Genomic DNA, 21977 nt, shown 5'->3' on the forward strand with positions numbered 1-21977 from the left:
ATCTCTGCCATTGCGTTAATAGGAGAAAATATTTTCTCCTAGTTATAGTTCTAGGAAAGAGGAAAGCCAAAGAAATTTGGGAGAGTTTTCAAAATTTAATGGCTGGGGAGAGGGGAAGGAAAATACTATAACAGTATCAGCTGTGGTACAAGAATTTTTTTCTTATCCAAATGGGCATAATGAAGGTCATCAAAATAGTAGAATCACTGGCACTGGTTTCATGGTTTTCATTCTTTGTACTTGTATTTCTGGTGTCTGGTTTAAGAAATGCTTTTTGAACATTTTAGACAAATACAGGGCACCAGAACTGTTTTTCTTCTCTACTTCCTAAAGCAAAAGGTAATTACTATAAATAGATCTCTCGATGTACAAATAACTGTTTTGCTTTATGTCACATATAAACCAACTTCACCTAGCTTTTGTAGATACTGGTGCCCTAAGTTTTTCATTGGCTGGAGATCTGACATTGGCATAGTATGATTATTAAAATATAACTTATTAATATGACAAAACTGTTTTGTTGGATTTGAGCAAATTCTCATTGGGCTCTTGAGAGTCTGATCCAGAATTACAACCAAACTATAACCAAAAGTCTTAGGTGGTATTTGGAAGACCCCCCCCACACCAAAAGCCCCAGGCATGAAGTACTATAGGTAATGACTTAAGTGGGCCCAATTATACATACACACACACACACTGAAGGAGCACTCATAATCCATTCTTTGTCACATAAACCTCCTTCTCTTGTAGCATAAGAACAGTGCTAGGCTCTCCACTTGCCACTTTTGTCTTCCAACCACACCCACATAGAACTTTGATTCCTGAAGGAAAGGTAGCTCACAAACCACAGAGATCCCAATTTACATAAAATTATCTCACTCCATTTTATTTAAGATTTTTCTCCAGTTAGTAAAAGAAAGATGTGTCTCTCTTTATACATATGTACAAGTTCAGTTATAAAAATAGACAGCACATTCAAAGAGAAAAAAAGGCTTGGCATTTTCTGATTCCCTCTAAATAGCATCTGTACACGGGAGTCTGGGTTAGGCAGGGGAGTCTTAATGATTTAAGTTAAACGATTCCCCTTCACCCCCACTCCCCTCCCAAAAAAGGGCTTTAAAATCAATCTAACTAAACTCAATTCCGCGATTTTCAGGTGTGCAAATTAGAGGCTGAGCCGCCTGGAAGCACCTGCTTCACGCTGAGACATCAGGCTGGGAGGCAGGCAGGAAAACCATCTTTCGTGGTCACAGCAAAGACCATTCCTCTTTCCACCCTCTGTCAGAGAGCCAGAATGTCCAGACTGGTCAGTCCCTGGGCTGTGAGGTGTCAGTATGAGGATCTCCTCCTTTTCTCCCTTCCCACCCCACTCCCGATGTCCCTCCCTTTCTCAGTGCAATACAGACAGTGCATACAGCCAAGCAGGGGATAAAAGGGTAAGGGATGGGGAGACTGTGCATTCAGGGTGGGTAGAGGGAGTCTGGGAGAGGATCAGTGAGGGAGCCTGATTTGGATGACCCTGTTCTCATTACTGGCCTCTTGTCGGTCCCTTGGGTGGGAGCTGCTGATGCTGCTGGGGGCTTGGGATAGAGCTAGAGATTACTAGGAATGAACAAGAGGGTGTGATGAAGACTGTCCACAGACAGTGGGAGTACAATGGGAGACCACCGCTCTGCATAGGGAAACAGAAGGTCTATAGCCCTTTTCTCCAGGAGGTCTAGGCAAAGAAGGCCCAAAGGAAATGCTACTTCAGCACCTCATACTTTCCCCTGGTCACTCTCACCTAACCCATGCTCCTGCCACCTCCTCTGGTACTCAATGTTCAACTCCTATATCATGCTGCCATTTTGAGGGCAGGACCGTGCAACAGCAGAGCTGACTCTGGCCAGAGAGGAGTTTCTGGTGACCTTAGGAGGGAGGTCCCTTAGAGATCATTTATATGGACTAAGCTGTGGTAATGAGGAGGCTAAATACATGATTTCCTCCTTTTTTGCCCTTTCAGAAAATCTCTGTGGAACACTCCTCACAGGCACAGGACCTACTCACTGTACCCTGTGCTTCTTTAGAAGGGATATGCCCAGGGGCAGAAGGTTGCACCTTCCCACCGATCCTCCAGGGGACTTGGGAGGCCGGACACCGAATCTCTAAGAGTCTCAGGTAGAGCCCACTCCATCTTGAGAGGGTAGAGAATAGCAAGAGGGGTAGAGGCAGGAAGAACAGAAGTTTGTGGGATTGAGGGTGGCAATGAAACATGGCCCTTTCCCAGTGAGAGGTTTAAGACTTGGCTGTAAAGTTCATTTGAGATGTGGTGGATTGATTCCTGCCTCTGGGACCTCTTCTTATAGGCATCCTGAAGGGGATCATTTTGAGAAACAGGTGATGAAAGTGCTCATATCAGCCACCTGCCTGTCCTCACTATGCTGTGATTATTCACCTCCATTCCCTCCCTGGGGATGCAGGATACCTAAGAGGGCAATCATCCAGAGCCATCAACTGGCAGGAAGGGCATGGGGCCCCAGTTTGGTAGAAAAAAAAAGCTTGAGAGGCCCAAGGTGGTTATCGTCCCCCAGGGGGATTAGGTCCTTTGCCCTGTTTCCGAATCAGTGGGTCAGGGGTTAGGCTGCTGGTAACATTGAGGCTTTTGGGAGTCCCAGGGACACTATTTCCCTTGCTCAAAGGTGAGCTCAAGGGAGAAGAGGCGCTTGAAGGTCCAAAGTCAGCAAGTCCAGCTGGTCGAATGAGTGATGTTTGTAGAGGGCTACTGGCAGAGATTCCTAGAGACAGAGAGAAAGCAAGAGAAAATAAAAAACCAGTCCTACATACCATTCAAGTTGCCTTTCTGTTAGAAATCTTGGTCATGCTTGCCTTCCCTAGATACATTCTCATGTGATGAACATTATTCCCTGGGTAAATTAGGCATCAGCTCTTTAAAAGGAAAAACAAAGCTAATTTATACACAATATACCTAATATTGAATCGTAGTTCAATGCCCATGGGCAAAGCAGGACACACTGTAAGTAGAATGGGAGAAAGCTGAATTTGTATATGATATCTCAGTAAATATTCTAAGATTTTAAATGTACTTCCTTGGTTACACATTTCTAAGAGAATGTGAGGGACTAACAGACCCATTACAGCAGATCTTCCTTTCTTCCAACAGGAAACCTAGAGAATACCATGCCTGACTACTGTCCGTTTTTGTCTGTGCTGTTCTCCTTGCCTACAATGCCTGTTCACATCTTCTACCTTTCTAAAATTCAATCCACATTTCAGGGCTCAAGCTTAAGACTCCCTTTCTTCTACCAAGTTTTCCTAGACTCTTTGGAACTACTCTAGTCACTTCTCATTGCACTGGGGCTGGCCATTCCCTCCTTCCACCTCTCACTTTCTTCCCAAACCTCTCCAATTACTTTAAATGTTAATATCTTCCTCATAAAAAAATATAAGCTTTTCGAGGGTCAGAGCTGTGCTTAGATATCTGTAATAGCCAGCAGAGGGATCTAAACATCAGGTCTATCTTTGACATCTCCCTTTCCCATTGGTGGTTCCTCCCCCACCCCCAAGCTAATATTACTATTCTACTGATTGTAACTTCCATAGTTCTCAACTCCATCTTATCTCTTTCATTCTCACAGTACCAATGGAGTTCAAGCCTTCATGATAGGACTACTGAACATAAGCCCTCCAAACAGGTCTTGATGACCTCTCAATTTCTATCATCTTCAATTTATTCTATATGCAACTGTTAATCTTTTTCAATTACTTTCATTATGTCATTCCCTTGGCTCAAAAATCTTAAAAACTTGCCATTAAAATTATTAGGCTAAAACAAATTTCTTACTTTGGCATTAAAGGTTTTATTTAAGAGGCCTACTTTCACTTTATATAACTTTATTTCCTATTACCCCCTATGAAAGTCTCACCACAGCCAAACTAACCATATCAGATAGCTACTTGTTTTCCAAAATGCAATTTGCCTAATCCTCCTCCTAGGGTATACCTTATCTTATACTAGTTCAAGTCCCATTTCTGCCTCTGGGCTTACAGCTTCAGAAGCATTTACTGTTTTTGTGTCTTATTTTCCTTAAATAATGTACTGCCTTGTATTGTCTTATCTACTTATCTACTCATATATATTTATCTTGTCTTTCCCTCTTTAGGGTAATCTAAGCATCTAGTAGGCATAAGAAGTGTATTATATTGCTTAACGTCCTTCCCAATGTTAGTTCAAAGCTTACTACAAAGCAGGTGTTCAATAAATACTTCTTCAACAAAAGAGTTTCTCCCAGGTTCTGAGCAACTATTCAGTAAATAATGCACTGGTTGACACTTCAAGAATCTAAGCTTGATTAGGCTGACATTATTCCCATTATACATATTTTCACTCAAAGAGCGCCTGTTCTGGGTCTGGCAAAGAACAATCTTTCAAAATCAATTCTAGAATAAAAAATATCAGAATATTTATAGAATTCCTGCTCAGACTTAAACCCTATTTTTTCCATTGCAAGGGACTTAAAAGTTAAAGCATTTCAATCCATCAAATAAAAAGCACTTATTAAGCACTTACAACAACCCAAGACATCATCTTTTGCACACTAGGATCCTGCATTGCAGCCTGAAAAGACATCTCCAATCTGGAGCCTGATAAATGGGCACTTCCTTCCTCACTGGGGCAGAGATGGATTTTCCTAACCTGTTTTCGGTAGTCCTCAAACCTGAGGCCCAAGCTTTTCTAGTTTCCATTCCTAGCCTAGCCCCAGGCAGGTGGAAGACTGGAACTTCAGTCCACTAGCTATGCCGTACCTTTAGACACATTGTACCCGTATGCTGCATAGGCCGCTGCTGATGCGGCCGCAGCCCCTGCTTTGGCCCCAGCCATTGCAGCTGCGCTGCCTGCTGTGGATTTCCGGCTCCTGCCTTTCCCTGCTCCTTTTGAGGTGCTGCCTGAACCTTTGGGGCGGCCCCGACTTCGGCCTGAGTGGCCACGCCCTATAGCTGGCATTTCCTGAAGAGAAATTCCTGTGGGAACAAGGGGAAAAGAGAAAACATTTAATTTCTAAAGCCACAGAGTAACTCTGCACTAATAGGGAAAGCTGGTCCAGAGGATGTTTATATTTGGTTTCTGAATCCTATGGAAGAGTTTATTTCCACTTAATAGGGGTGGGAAACTGAGGAATAAATAGACATTCTCAGTCACAGTTAAAATGACATTCTGTATGTCACATAAGACTGATTTCTTACTTTGAAATATAAAAAGACCAGACTTCTCCAAGAGATAATGAGTATAAGATCATAGCTCCCAAAGTGAGGAAAATCTAAACCTGACCAAAACCAGTAAACTAGGTAAAGACTGGAATAAATCAACATACTTAAGAATAAAAAAGATCTATAGTTTTGATAAAGTCCAGTTCCCTCCTTATTTCTGTTTCTTTTACCCTTTTGACAGGGTTGCTGTAATTTCTCTATTGTTTTCCTACTTCATTTGGAATGGGAGGATTAAACAATAACCACAGAAGCAGTATGGGACTCAAGGGAAATACACTTAAGTGTCAGCTGTGAGAGACCACCAAGCACTGAGTATGGCATGTTGTATAATACAGAAACTCTGCTTACCATTCATGGTATCTGAGACAGAGCCTGTGATGGAAGCAGGAGAATTGGTAGCACGGGACTGAGGTGCTGAGGAAGCTGGGTCGTCGACAATGACCAACATATCACTGCTGCTCTCATCAGGAGGGATGGAACCAGTATGTAGTTCACTACTGATGGAAATCTGCAGGTAAGAGAAGAGACAATCTCAGCTCACAACCCACATGAGACAAGTCTTTAAAGTGACTCCAACAAAGCTCCTCCTGGGGTTTGTTTGGTTCTGGGGATGTGAGACTACACAGAAGATGAACTTTAAGCACAGCAAAAGATGCCAGGAGTGTTGGACACAGTCTATCCTGTTCTGAACTGAAGGGTCTGTGACCACAGATTAGAAAGGGCTCACCTCACTGAAAGGGCTGGGCATGGCAGAGTCCACACTGATGAAGGAATCATCTCCATCAGCAGAGAGATTGGAATTATCAGCAGAAGGAACAAAAGGAATCACTAGGTTGGCTCCCTCCTTCCTCCTTTTACCATCTAGCTCATCTTCTTTCTTTTTCTGGAAACATAAGGAAAGAAACATTAAAACATATCAAACAAGGGAACTTCCTGAAAATCTGACAGTAGGCCAATCTAATTAAGGGAAAACCATACCAAGATCCATAGGGAATATTTCAGCACCATAGAGATGAAAATCTTTAGAATTAAATTTAAGAATTTAAAAAGCACCTACAAAAAAGAAAATAAAAGGCTGCTGCTCTTAATTAATTTTCTTCATCTCTTCTTAACATGTACTGGAGGAGCTGAAGACACCATTGCACCCACAGAACCAAACTCCATGGGGCTTGGATCAGAAACGAAATCTGAGATCAAAAAGTACACTTTGGGTCCACACCTTAACCCAATGTTGCATTACATATGATAAAGTGACGTCAATAGGCGTCAAACAAATGGCCTATTAGGCCAAGGCTCGGAAATATTTTTAAAAAAATAAATAAAATGCAATAGAACACAGATAATGTTAAAATGTAGTTTTCTTAGTCAACTGTGTGGTCCACAGGTTCAGTTTGATGGTCTCTGTCTCTATTTGAGTTTGATACCACTAATGGGGATCTTTTTCATTTTTAGCACGTTGTGTAATAGAAACAAAAATATCAATGTGACAGCCACTGAATACCAAACATCAAATATTCTCGTTACCACTACACACCACTGCATTTCACCATGACCAAAAGTGAGTATGTTACTGCAAGTCACTTACAGATATGTCTGGTGCTTTCTGACCCCTTTCCCCCCATCTTCTGCTCGATGTACCTTTTCTGCATATTTTTCCCTTTTCCGTTTGCGCTCCTTCACTCTGTTGGTTTCTTCTTGCTGTCGTTTCTCCTCTTGCCGAAGCCTCACTACCAAGAAACACAAATAAGATAGGATGAATAATTATCTTGCCTATAGCAGCCACATTCCATATATAAAATCTGATTTCTTACTTTTGTATACAATGTAGCATCTCAAAATAAATAAAATTAAGTCCACCATTCAATTGGGTGATGTAGTATTCATTAGGTATATGCCTTACACCTAAATCTGCTAAATGCCTATTGAGAATGGACCTTCAGATGCCTTAAAAGATGTATCTAACTTGAATTATCATAATCCACAACTAAGGCTGCTGTGCTCTGTAATTCCAAATGTGAATATTTTCTCCCACCTTTGGTAACCTGGTCCTAGTAAGAATAGGCCAAAGATAAAATATATAGCTAAAACTTGGGTCCTTGAACTCAACTCCCTATAACTTTTGGGTTTTCCCTTCCTTCTTTCTACTCAGCACTCCAGTTTTCTGGTACTTTTTCTTGCTGTAAAGGGTTCACATATGGCCAAAAGTCCTCAAACTGTGCACAAAAAAGCACAGTTGAAAACCATTGTTTTTTGAAGTTGAAGTATAGAGGAAGACAAGGCACCAGTTAAGGATTGGGGTACGTACATTTCTTCTCCAGTTCGTCATCATCTAGTAGAAGACTAACCACTTCTTTGGGTTTTAAAGTGTCTGGTTTGAAATTCCCACCTGAGATCACCATCTGCTGGATCTACAACAAAACAAAGGCAACATTTTACTCTCAGGCTAATTCAATTCAACATGGGAGACATATAAATTCTTCCCAAGCTGTCTTGAGTGGATGTTCTTGATACTTCTGGCTCACCCAAATTACACATCTACTGAGCCAGAATCTTGACTCTCTACCTAGCATTTCCACTTGATAGGTATCAGTCCCAACATTCACAATGAAAGAGTCAGCAGTAATAATTCTTTGGGGAATCTGCAGCCTGGCAGAGTATTCCAGAGGTAGATTAATGTGGAGGAAGCAATCAAAATTAGGCAATTTTTCAGAGCTTGCACTTCACTGAACTGATAATTATGGAGGCTAAATGTTTATTTCCACCCTTGAAATGTGTGAACATTTCAGTCATGAAGAACTCTCTGCATCTTAAAATCAGTACTTCAGAACAGGCCTGTCGAAAGGCTCCCTTTAACTCTAGGGGAAGAGACTCACTTAGAAAAATCTAGAGATAATTTTGGCGATGAGAGCAACAGGATGAAGTCTCAGTCATGACTTTCACTTCAACTGACCTACTGTCCAAAGAAACTGCAGCCTCTTTCCCACCAGTTATACCTCCTTACAATCTTAGCACAAGTAAACACCTTCTCACTTGCAATTTCTTCCATTACCAGCCCAGTTCCTTTTCTCAGAGACCATGTTCATATGCTTACCTCACTCTTTTCATTGGCCCTCTGTAGAATGCGCTCCTCAATGGTGCCCTTGCAGATGAGTCGGTATACAGTCACCTGCTTTGTCTGACCCAGTCGGTGGGCTCGGTCCATAGCCTGTTGGTCCACTGTAGGGTTCCAGTCACTATCATAGAAGATCACCTGCACAGAAGGATGACAGTATAGCCCTGGGGAAGCCCCACCAAGTGACAGGACCAGGAATTCTGAGAACCATACATCCAGTCATCTAGGTCTTTGTCCCTTCTTGCAGTCAAATCCTCTTTGTATAATATTGATAACTCTTGATAGGTCTTGCTAATTTCCAATCCTCCCCACTCCCACCCCCATCACACAGAGATGTTTTTGTCTTCATTCAGGGTTTCTAGCATAAAAAAAATCAAGTATAAAAGAGTAACCTCTCCCTCCCTGCCAAAGAAATATAGTATGGGGCCCAAAAGCAAAAGTTCTATGATAATTAAATCATTAATATGAAACTGATTCCATATTGGTCAATACTAGTTCTGATATTTCTAGGACTGTTTTATTACAGGTGATTTCCCTGTCTTGAAAAATCCCGGATGTCTCTTGCTTGGAGTCTGTACTTCAGTCCACCTTTATTGGATTTACTTGAGATGAGAAGAAAGTGAGCTTCAGGGATCTGGGGCATACCTATTATTGCTGAAAAAACAAATTGCATTTCCAAGGGAATTCGAAAACTGATAGCTTGCTATTCACATCCTATAAGGCTGAAACCAACCAGAAAGGACTCTCGGGGAGAGATCTGGTTCAGAACTTTCCTAGCTCTGTCTTTTGTACCTAAGCTTTTCCAAAATCCTGATAATTAATTTTTCTTTTGGAAAATATTCATCCCTTCCTTATTCCCACAAGTATCATTCTAATCCAGGCCCTTTTCACCTCATGCTTAGATAATAGTAACAGCTTTCTAGCTATACTTATGAGTCCAATTCATTTGTAAACTGCAACCAATATACTTTTTCTAAAACACTTCTATCACATTACAGAAAATGCAATGGTTCCTGGGCCCTCTATAACATAGCATCTTACCTATCCAATTTCAATTTTTATCACTTTTTACATAGAGCTAACCTTCTAGTAAAAATGGTTTCTTCAATGTCACATTCTTATATTTGTAAATGCCTTTGCTCATGATATTCTTCATATACTTTGCCTGTTATCAAATTCCACCTCCAATATTCAAGGTATAGTACAAATACCACCTTCCTATTAAACTTTTTCTAACTACACATAAGAGCTTCTCTTTTCCCCCCCTGATTTCCTTACAATCCAATCTAATAGGATTAAGTTTCAAATTATAAAGTGAATTGTCTCATTCTTGACATCATGTTGTTACTGCTGTTTATCTATTTAGGTTGTAAGTTCCTTAGAGGACTGAGACCATATTTCTTTCCTATTCCTTATAGGGTCTAGCAATTGGGCATACAGAAAATGTTTTTAAAAAATACTTGATTAACTGATGGATCATCTGAATGAACCAAAGGGGTTTGGCTAGAACTGGATGGACACTGAAAATGTGTGCCAAGCAACATTTAGTTTCCATGATGGATCCTGTTTTTCTTCTAATCCTTTCCTGCCAACTAATGTAACACTTCACCCAGCTTAGAGGAGGTAAAAATACAGTAAACAGGAACATCATACACTAATTCAGAGCCTTATTAGGGAGATGAAACATATTCTCATATTTAGTCTAAGTCACAGGAAAAAATAGACAAGAAACAGTTAGCTAATTAGGTTTATTAAGCCAGGATACCTTCACTCAGAAGACCTAAATAATTACATATTGTGAAAACTAGACTCTTGTGACACACTTGAATGACAGGGCACATGAATCCATAATGGGGACTCATACATGCTGAATCACTTCATATTTACTTACTGAATATTTACATTTTTTCCCATGAAGTCTCATGGCACTCAAATATTGACTCATCCTTAAGCTACATTTAATGCATAGATCATAAGATCATAGCCCCAGGTATGTAATTCTAATTTAGTAAAACAAAATGTAGTTGATAAAAATGACCTCAGAGGTCAGGAAACAAGGGAAACAAGAAAACAAAGCAGGCTTCAGTTTATAAAAATACAAATTTACTCTTTTAGGAAAAATAACTTCAAACGCACTCTCACACTCATATTCTCTCTCTCTGAGCATATAAGTATACATAAAATCAGGGGGTGGATTCAGAGGGGCCAGAAAGCAAAACAGATATATGCTGTCAGGGAAACAAATTAAACCATATTATAGAAAGGGTTAGACAGTGCTTGTCAATAGTTGTATATAGCACTCAGGTTTATAGACACCAGGGAGAAATTCCAAAGAAGAACAAACAACAATTAGAGGACTATAGAGACTGACTTAACTAGGAAAGATTAAAGTAGTTCAACCCGTAGAGCTTGGCCAAGCGATGACTAAGGGGAAACACTTTAACAGTCAGGATCTTCCACAAGTTGTAAACAGAAAGAGGGAAGAACCTTGTAACGGGGTCCCCAGAAAGAACAAAGATTTTGTGTGTGAGATAAAGAACAGGGAAATCATAGAACCACCAAAAAAAGCTGGATCAAACACCTAGAATGAGGAACTACTTTTTCCAGGGAAATGGGAGGCAGCTTTATTACTCATGAGGCTTAAAAATCAACATTAGAATGCCCACAGACACACCACTACACATCATTCTAGAGACAGATTTCTCATTCTTCTTCAAAGTGTAAACATTCAGACTGAGTCTGCCACAAAAATAAAAACAACAGTGGATTGTTCCTACAGCTATTCCTACTTTAGGAAGGATAAACCCAAGAAAAACAGATGAATTGCAAGGAAAATTTCCATGAATTAAAATTCAAAGATTTGAAATAACTGTCAAGTACATGTCAGATAACCATGTATGAGAATATCTATTTACAAACATGAACAAATTTGTGAGATATTACTTCTGCCCAATGATTTAAAGTAGACTGTTCTACTAGGTTCTAAGTGTTTCTTTGGATATTCCAAAGCTGAACTGCAGCTCCAAAAGGAAAATTCAGGACAAATTATAATAAGATGAAAATAAAACCTGACTTTTTGGGGCATTATTGAGCTCAATCAGAAAGTAATAATATCTGAGTAATAATAATTGAGTAGTAGTACTCAAGGCCTCAAGTGTTTCACTCCTTCAAGGAGCAACCAGCTTACAAATGAACCCATGTTTCAAAAACTCATTTTAAATTATTTGATGCCAAATGCCATCTCCCCTAAACTGAACAGAAAATTATTTCTTCTTTCTCATCTTTCTCCGCTACTTGGTAAAAAGAAAAGAGGACTTGTGGGGAATAACACAGATTAAGAAAAACATTTTTATGTAAAGAACATTGGAATAAGCAGCATGGATTGTAGGAGCTGGAAGAATACAACCCTCCTCTTCCCCCCCCCAATGGTTTTCCTTCATTTTTGGTCCATGCCACTAATAACTTGGGAACTTTCTTACAAAACTATAGAGTCTGGGAAACTATGTTAAGAGTGAGGGTGATTTCAATTATGAAGATCAGTAGCAGAATACTATAATGGGCACAAGTATATTAGGAACCTCAGAGTGTACTGGTAGTCTAACATACTCTAAAAGGAAAGATAACAATGACAGATAAGAATATAGTAGGATTAAACAATTATCCTGATTTTTCTTATCTGCTGATATTAATCTTTGGGGGATTCTCCTGAAAACATTTACAGACAAGAATTTAGTCTCAAATAGAAGGGCAAAAATAATGGCTTGTGAATGTGAATTAGGGAGATGTCTAAAAGAAGCTGAAGTATGAGGGCAGAGAGTTTTTTTTCTTAATTGAAATTTTATTTTGAAAATACATTATTTTCAAAATTCTTGCCTTTTCTTTTAATAGAAGCTACTTCCCAAAAGAATTTTCAATCTGTATTGAATTCTCCTTTATAGCTAAAACAAAAAAGCTTACAAAACATCAAAAACAGTTAAGCAAAACTAATCTATAATCAGCAACCTCTCAAAGGATGCAACATTCTTTATCCATAGCCCCCTTGCTTCATATCTACTCCCCTCCCACTGCAAAAAAAGCAAGTTATATTTTAAAAGAACAATATCTATTCTCTTAGATCAAGATTGTGAAATCTGTGATGTTCCTCTAGAACTCTCTGTCCTTTTTAGTAATAGAATAAAATTGAGAAGGGAAAGATTCCCATTTCATCAGTTTGACTGCTTGGTAGCAACTGTATATATGAGTTCTTCTGATTTTGCTCACTTTATATTAATTCACATAATCTTTTTCAATATTTTGAGTTCACATTTAAAATGATACAGAGAATAGACAGGCCTCCTCTATGAGGCAAACAGATAATAAAAAAACTCAGTTTCCACTTTTTAGTTTTTATTTTCAGTCTGGAAGCACAAGTCCCTCCTCTGATACCCCATTAATTAGATATTACGTCCTGAATCCCCATCTCGAATTACATGGCTTACATTTACAGGTCCCTGCCTCCAAGAAGCTTGTGTTCTAGAAGGGAGAGGATAACAGTGGGGGGCTTGGGACAAAGAACAAAAGATTCTTTTCAAATCTCAGGCTACCACCCAAATTATAAAACCTAATCCATACCCCTAAGGAGTTTATATTCTTATATATTCTTTTGGGGGAAGAAAACCTTCACCCCTTGATTATTCTTTGATGGCCTTGTGGGTTTCAATTTTCTAATTTAAGTTTCACTTCTCCAATTTAGTTTTCTTAAGTTGGAAACCAAATAAATGTCCATCCATTTCTCACAAGGTCCCCCTTTTTCCTTTTCAAATAATTTGGTTTCCACATCCTTTTCTAACCCTTCATATTTGACTCAGATGATTTTTACATCCCACTTTGTAAAAATCTATTAACCTCTGTACAGATCTCCTTATATAGGATTATTCATGATTTCTGTAGAAGGAGAAAGAGTAAATAGAAGTAGAAAGAATATATAGAGTTGAGTTATAACTAAATCAATTTTTTTTTCTTACTGAGGAAATTGAAACTCCTGAATGAGCAAAATATTAAGAACTTTTAAAATTAGGAATATTTTGCATTCTCATTTACTTTAATTGCTAAAGAATAAGCAAATTTGAGAAAACAGGTGGGAATCTTTAATACCTGATACACAAAACAATAAAGGTTAGGGAGAATTTTTGACTTATAATTTAATGACAAAGCTATCTAGGCAGCATATTAAGTGTTTAATGGGGAATTGTTGCCATTTGCTTTTTATTTTTTTTTAAATTTTGGAGGTTGGTTATAAGTTACATAGTCACAAAATAAATGGTGAGATCTTTGAGAAAATAAGCACTTTTTTTTTTTAAAGTACAAGAGTTCACTAAGGTCTTTTGCCTATAAATTCATTGCTGATCCTGTAACTGATATTTGTCTCTGAAGATAATTAAGCTGATCACATTTTCCAAATATAGAGGGGAAATAGCTAAGTCTTGTGTCTACCTGTGGAAATGAAATATTAATTTATTGGCTGACTAATTTCAGTCTTGCTAAATTCCATGAAAATACAAGTAATGCTTTGCTACTGTCTAGATGGTAGTAATTATTAGATAAAACTTAAAAATATAGTGACTGTGCATTTCATGAAGATATATTTTAACATCTATAACTATTCCCTTTAAAAAGTGTATTTCTGTGCCTAAATGATGTCTTCTTGGACTATGAAGCCACTTGGAAAAAGAGTACTTGCAAAGTTCACTAGTTCTAAGTCTTGCTATCTACAATTTCAACCAGAAGGTGATCAGTCAGTGTTTTTGTGAAAAGAAAGTAGATTCATTGTTGGTGGACATGGACTTGCATGTCCAAATTTCCTTGGGTATCCTATTAACTTCTTAAATTCATTCTGCCCAGAGAACTCTAGATTACAGTTATGAGAAATCTGAGTTTAGATCTGATAATTGCTAACCATGTAACATGGGGAAGTTACAAATTACTCCTCTTGTAAGAAAAAATAGTTACTCTTAGTTGCACAGGGTTATTGTGATAATAAAATGATTTATTAATTTAACAGTGACATAGAACTGTGGTCATTTATTTTTCCCAAACTTGCTCCCATTTCTGACTTTACTATTTTTGTCTGTGGTGCCATAATTCATCCTCATTTCAATGTTCACTTGCGGTCTCACAAGTCCCACCTCTATGATACCTTTTAGGATCTCCCCTTCTCTATACTTATTTGATTACCACCTTAGTGTAAGCAAAAAGTCTCCTGCTTCATCATTTTTATTCCAAGTCTTTATCCTTTTCCAGTCTATCTACCACATCTACCAATGACATTATTCTAAATAACACAGGTTTCATTGTATTGTACCCATTTCTTTATTTTTTTTATTTAATAGCCTTTTATTTACAGGTTATATGCATGGGTAACTTTACAGCATTAACAATTGCCAAACCTCTTGTTCCAATTTTTCACCTCTTACTCCCCACCCCCTCCCCCAGATGGCAGTAGATACCAGTAGATGTTAAATATATTAAAATATAAATTAGATACACATATTGTACCCATTTCATAAAACACCAGAAGCTTGCTTTAGGATCAAACAGCAATTCTTGCTGACATTTAAAACTCCTCACAAATTGGCTCTAACTTAACTTTCTAGCCTTATTATACATTATGTCCCTTCATATGTATTCTACAGTCTCTCTATTGATCTTTCCAGAAAATGTACTTTTCTATTTATTGTCCTCATAATTGGAATGTATCGCTTCACCCAGGTTCTTAAAAATCTCTAGTTTCCTTTAAAATTATGCCAAGCTCCATATTCTACCTGAAGCCTTTCTCCCCCCCCCCCCCAAGTTACTACTGCCTTACCTTCTCTACCCCCTTCAAAAAATCTATTTATTTTTACACACACACACACCCAATGTAAATATTCTCTTCCTCAAAAAAAAAAAAAAAAAAAAAGTAAACTCCTTAAAAGACCTTTATGTACAAAAATACTTACGAAGCAGTTCTTTTCTCAGGGCAAAGAACTAGAAACTGAGGAAATGGACATCAACTGTGGAATGGTTGAATAAATTGTGGTATGTGATTATGATGAAATACTATTGTGCTATAAGAAATGATGAGCAGGATGCTCTCAGAAAAACTTGGGAAGACTTCTGTGGGCTCATGCAAAGTAAAATGTACTGTGTTCAAGTAATAGCAATAATGTAAGGTGAATGACTTTGCTATTCTCAGCAATACACTGATCCAAGACAATTCTGAAGGATTTATAATAAAAAATGCTATCTAGAAGAACTAATTGTGTCTGAATAAAGATTAAAGAATACTTTGTTTTAAAAACAAATGTTAAAAGTTGTTTTAAATGTCACTGGGGAAAAAGTAAAATATTAAATAGAAAAATGTAGCAAAAAAAAAAAAGAGAGAGAGAGAGAGAGAGACACATACAGAGAAGAATGTAAGCTTCTTAAGTTAGGGGCTTTTTCATTTTTGTATTTGTATTCTTAGCATCTAGCACAAGCTCCTGGCATATAGTAGAATTTAATAAATTCTTGTTGAGTGTTTAAAAAAAACCCAAACAAATAAACAAACAAAAAACCTGTGCCTCTGAAGGTCCTAAGAATGCCAAGCAAAGCTTCTGGTAAACAAATGGGGAAATTTGTTTATTTTTAAATTTGAAAACTAACTAACTTATTAAGAATTTTAAACACAGATGGAAAACTCCAAAAAGGATAGTTCAAAAATGACAGCTAAATAATTAATATTCTTTCAATGAAATAAACAAGAAGTAGAAAAGCCATGGGACATATAGGAAACTGGTGCCAAAAATGTTGTTTACAATATTCTCAAGAAAGATTTGATCTTATTCTAGTTACTTACTGTATCTGCAGCAGTGAGGTTGATGCCCAGTCCTCCAGCTCTTGTGCTTAACAGGAATACAAAGATATCATTCCTGATAAAAAGAGGTATATAGTACTAAAAATTAGTGTGAAAAGGAAAAGGTATCTAAAATAAAGAGAAGCAGCAAAATGGAACCGAATATGTCTTAGCAAATGTTAAAGGGAAATTTCTATTTCTGTAAAAGGGGGTTTAGATTAGATAATTTTTTAGTTACTTTTCAGCTACAAATTTTGTAATCCAACTTCTGCTTCTACTATATGATGGCAAATTTTTAGAAGTAGGATATCAAAACGTTAATCCTTGTTCTGATTGGGATGTATGTGTATGGTCCCCAAACAGGAGGAATAGAAGCAAAGTTCTCTTTACAAGATGGAATACCCCTTTTCTGTTGAAAAACATTTGCTTTGCACATTGCAGAAATTAGATTCATTTGTGTTAACATAATCTTAGAAGCAACTACCATTTTTGCAAGGAAAAATCTACATCTTCATCCCTTAATATATAAATGCCTTTAATTTTTTTTTTCATATTTTCACCAGAACAAATGACTAGACTTGAGTGGGAAAAGAAAAGAAAAAACTCAATTCACAAAATTTCCCAAGAAACTAGATTCTATTATTGAAAAAATAAGGATATTTCAATTGATATAAGAATTTGACTGTATCACCTGATCCAGGATTATAGGAAAATAGTTTTATTTACAACTAGAAAGGACTGTCTAGTCCAACCCAATAATTCTACAAGTGAGGAAACCAAGTCTGGGAAGACCAAGTTATTTGGCCAGGGTTATATAGATATCAAATTTCAGAACCAGGATTTAAGCTTAAATCTTGTGATTCCAAATTTAGTGTTCTTTTTATCCTTAGACTTCTTTAGATCTGAATTTCCCTACATATGAACGACCCAATTCACAGAAATACCAGTTAGTAAAATAAAACCTTAAAAAGACCTTGAAAAAGGCAACCAGATTCATTACTAATCCAATCTGGCCCCTACTTGCAGAGGATTAAATACAATCTTGCCTGCAAGAAAGCAGAATCACAGAAAATCAATATTTGAAAAGTTGTCAGGAACCTCTCAGATATCACTTTCAACAATCCTGTCATTTTTACACATGAATAAATTGAGGCCCAACAGTGAAGAAATTTTGAAGAAAACGAAGAGTTAGTGGCAGAGTCGGGACTAGGCCCCAGGTCTTATACCAATTTGTTCTACCCTTTTTCTGAGACAATACTGCCTTTGGAGGCAGGATCATTTTTAGAAGTCTTTTCCAGATTGTGATTTACAAAGTTCTGTCTGCCTTCCATCTCTGAACAACAACAAAAAAAATTTAAAATGCTAATTTTAAAATGTTATTGTTTTTAAAGAATCAAATTATTTAAGGCAAAGGGAAGGTAAGATAATACAACCAAAAGGCTAGTACTATCAAGTTCCAACTTGCAAAAGGTGGGTCATTTGAGTTTTTATAGGAAAATGGTTCTGAATGATAAGGCTCCTAGTTAGCTTAAAGATGTTCTAGCTAAAGTACATATTATTAGTATCTTTAATGCTAAAGAAAATGAGTCTTACTCTTCCAAGAACACATAACTTTATCATGAAGAAAACTTGCAGACCCCTAAATACTACACACGGGACCTGTCTCCCAATGACTTTGATGTGTGGGGTCTTGCACATGGTCTGAGAGGTAGAAAGTCAAGAGTACTATGATGACTAAAGTAGTTGGCTACTGGGACGGGAGGTGCACGTTATCCCTGTGTGGTCAGGGAAAACAGTCAATAGTAGTTCCTTGAAGACACTAGGGACTCTAGGGTCAGAGATCAGAGGTCAGTAAGGGAGGAAGTACTTGATGAGACTGGAATGTGAATAGGATAATACTAGGAGAATGAGTAGGAAGATTGGCATTATAGGAAGGAGATGACCTAGGGCACACAAGATGAAGGCACACAAGAATACTAGGAGAATGAATAGGAAGATTGGCATTATAGGAGGGAAATGACCTAGGGAAATGAAAAGGGAGGAGAAAGAGAGGAAAACCTTTAGTGGTAGTAATAGGAAGGGATGGTAGATGGGTAGTCTAGAAAGTAAAATTTCCAATCCTTGTCGTTTGGCTTTATAGTGAATTTGTAATTTTGGAACTGCCAGTATATAGAAAATATACTGATAAAATATAAGGGAGCCAGGATTAAAAGCTAAGCTAGCTAAGAAAGTCAACGTTGGAAAAAATTCCTCTAGGGGGTTTCCAATCTGTGTAATGGAACCTTTTGGCAATCTAAGAATGCTTATAGACTATTCTCAGAATAGTGTTTTTAAATGCTTGAGATAAAAATACATAGAATTTTTAAAATTACATTTTTTTAAGCCAAACAAATTCATAAATACCAGGTTAATAGTTCATGTTCTAAGATAATGAACTTCATATGTTTAAGATACCCGTTTATCATAGGACCTAGAAGAAGCCTTAGAATTCATTAAGTCCAAATAAATCATTTCACAAATGAACTCTGTGAGGCAAGTACATGCCAAACTATGTAGTAATGTTATAATTTGCTAAAATATACAATACTCCCACAATCTGCTCTCCAGCCTTTTAAAAAATTCTCTCTTTCCATTTTATCTTGTCATCAACAACCATGGTATATTCTTGTGAAACATCTAATTAGACACACAGAAATCTATACTTCATTGGGGAGAACAGAATCCCACAGGACAATGTGGTTGCTTGGATGCCCTCTAGAGGCAAAACAAGGAATATGGGGAGAACTTCTGGAACAGTTTTAGACTTCTTGTCTTACAGGTCATAGGAAGAATAAAAAAGATCGCAAGCCATGAAAGTGATGAAACCTAACAAGGACTTGTGCTATTTACCAAAAGTGCTCAAGTCATGATTATTATCACATATTCTATACAATGTGAACACTCAAATTATTATGGCAAAACAAAATGTGTCATGTTTTTAATGGTTCATGGTCTTACAAAATGTTCTAAGAGATGTATTTTATAAATGTTAGGGGATGAGAAGAAGAGGAAAGAAGTCTCAGGCAGGATTATATAGAAACGTGAATGGTTTTTACTCTGAAATGCTGGTCACATGTTCCTGATATTGCTTAGTCAGGACATCCTGGTCAAATATCCTTTAGACTCAGTCATACTTTTTCCTGGAAGGACATCCTTCCCATCTCCCTTTAAATAAATCTCATATGCAGGGATGTCTTTTGTAACAATTATTTGTTTACCCTAACTGACCTTTATACCCTAAGAGCTTGAAACTAATTTTTCCTTTGATGTATCTTCATTATTTTGTAAGTATTTGATAAGGAAGGTCTTTTCCTCTTCCAAAAAATGTTTTTATTTTTAAGAGTTCTATTTGTACTGAGTTAGTATAATCATTTAGCTTAGTGGATAGAGCACCAGTCTTGAAGTCAGTTTAAATCCAACTTCAGACACTTAACACTTCCTAGCTGTGTGACCCTAGGCAAGTCACTTAGCCCCAATTGCTTTGCCAAAACCAAAACAATAACAAAAAGAGAGTCATTTAAGCTGAAGATCCTCTCCCTAATGAGAAAAACTTGTGTTGAGCACTGAATTTCTCAGGCGCTCAGATATTATAGATAAGAAACTACAAATTAGTTCTTAGTCATAATTATGACCTTAGAACCTAGATTACCAGATAGGGTATCAATATTAAATAAGAAGGAACTGATCATTTTTTCAGAAGGCTTGAAAAAAACGTACTCGTCAAAGTCTCTGTCGTGTTATTATTTTGTTTACTGTATACAGTATGATTATGTTGAGGCCAAATGATTAGTTAATAGGCCTATTGTTCCCTGAGGAACCTGGAACTTTCAGCTGCAAACAAGGTTTTTCTTGGCAAATTTAGGAAAATACAAACAAATCCCAACACATTTCTCCCTCATGATCAATTTACTGATCAGATGATGTCATGAATAGAGAAAATGCTAAAACGTTAAAAGAAAGCACTAAAAGTTGTTCATTTTTACTTCACTGTTGATATTAGAGTAACTTGAAGGCTACAAAGTTATGTCAGTGATTTCCCAGTCAGGTCACTGAAGAATATACTATACTTAGGTCTTCCAAAACCCAGTTTTCTGGAATTTATCAGTTAAAAGATCAGTCAATATCTGCAACTGGATTTGCAAAAGGTCAATTCATTTAGAAATAGGAATTCAATCACATAATACTGGACACGAGGGAATAAGTCAAATGTACAAATGGAGTATGAATATCTGCTGCCTAATGGCAAAGGTCACAAACTTTTAATGGCACCTATGAAAAAGCATGGAGGTCTGGCACACAAGAATCTAAAGAAACATGTTATTTCTTTTAGGAATGTCACCTTATGGGTATGATGAGTGTTCAAAATGGCGACATGTCAAAATTGTTGAAGTTAGCAATAGGGAGAGCTGACCTATTTTTTTCAATTCTACTAAAGCTTTTTCCTATTTTAAAAGTGAGTTTAAGAATCAGGCAAATAAAGATAATTCAATACACACATCAAAGTAACTATGCTCTGATCCTTTCTATTTTATAATTTATAGAGCCAAATTTTATTGAAAGGTCATCCAAAGGGAAAAAGCAGGTCACATTTGTTTTTAATTTTTCTAATTTCTGGATCTATTTCTTCATTCTTTGTTCTATGGAATGTAGAGTTCAATAGATTTACTACCTGAGGCACTTGGTTCTAATGTTAAGAAGAGCAGAAACCAGGCATTGCTTATTGATGTAAGAACTCTATTTTAGATTAATTATGGCCCTTGTAAACTATCAATATTCAATAAGCAGTATTTCAAATTTCACAGGTTAACAAGTGATTAAGTGAAACTAACAACTTCCTATTGAATTAGCTTCAGATCACTGCAATGTGTCATGCTCTCTTGTGCTCTGGAGAAAAAAAGGGGTTGGCATTCTTGATTCGAATTGAAATTTCCATCAATGACTAAACAATATTCATTTGTTGAGTAAAGAGGTATTATTCAAGCACAAAAATTTTTGCATGTCTTTCTCCTTATATACCTTATATACAGCTTCCCCATGTGCATTATTACAAAATGATTTGGTTACCATTAAATAGTGGGAATTATATCTGAGAGTGATGAGCAAACTTTTTTGATCCATTTTTCCCAATCATAGAGGAAAACCAACATGAACTATAAAAACATGGAACTTTTAACATTTCCATTCTGGTTACCTGTTTTGAAAATCAGCTACCATGTCTCGTCTCTCTGAGATCTTGGACGAACCATCCAGCCTCATGTATGTATGCTTCCTGTAAACCATGTATTCCTGCCAAAGGGAGTCAGATAACACAGTGAGGTTTAGTCTAAATTACTCAACTCCAAATCTTATAAAAAATCAACCACCTCCCCTTTCCATATTGGGGTTGGTCATAATCCCTAGAAATTAGAAAAACCAAACTGAGAGATGGAAGAAAAGAGAGAGGAGCAGGGAGAACAGAGAAAGCATTAAACACTGCACATAAGAATTTCTGTTAATTCTAATACCATTTATCATGAACTATGTTATCAATGACATTTTCTGGAACCTTGGAAATAGCTAGAAGAGCTGCAAGTAGAAATTTTTGCCCCACCTCCACAGTACCATAAACTGCAGGCAGGACAAGTGCCCTTAGTTTGGATAGGGGAAGGGTAGAGAGCATGAGAACCCAGAATACTGGCTTATGGCCACTGCTATCGAGTCTACTTGGAA

The 21977-nt window shown here is 37.2% G+C and overlaps 1 protein-coding gene across 1 annotated transcript in view; it reads right to left on the minus strand.

Annotated features, from left to right (window-relative positions):
- Positions 1-864: 864 nt before the first annotated feature.
- The window catches only part of INO80 (INO80 complex ATPase subunit), a 104766-nt gene continuing 83653 nt past the window's right edge, over positions 865-21977 (minus strand). The window contains exons 28-36 of the mRNA XM_031952111.1: positions 21460-21554; positions 16233-16305; positions 8357-8515; positions 7571-7673; positions 6904-6992; positions 5993-6148; positions 5614-5773; positions 4804-5019; positions 865-2774 (exon numbers count right to left, since the gene is read on the minus strand). Of these exons, the coding sequence (XP_031807971.1) occupies positions 2557-2774; positions 4804-5019; positions 5614-5773; positions 5993-6148; positions 6904-6992; positions 7571-7673; positions 8357-8515; positions 16233-16305; positions 21460-21554 (1269 nt within the window). The 3' untranslated portion in view covers positions 865-2556. The remainder of the gene's footprint in view (positions 2775-4803; positions 5020-5613; positions 5774-5992; positions 6149-6903; positions 6993-7570; positions 7674-8356; positions 8516-16232; positions 16306-21459; positions 21555-21977) is intronic.

The sequence above is a fragment of the Sarcophilus harrisii genome, chromosome 2 (assembly GCF_902635505.1).
Source record: "Sarcophilus harrisii chromosome 2, mSarHar1.11, whole genome shotgun sequence".
NCBI lineage: Eukaryota > Metazoa > Chordata > Mammalia > Dasyuromorphia > Dasyuridae > Sarcophilus > Sarcophilus harrisii.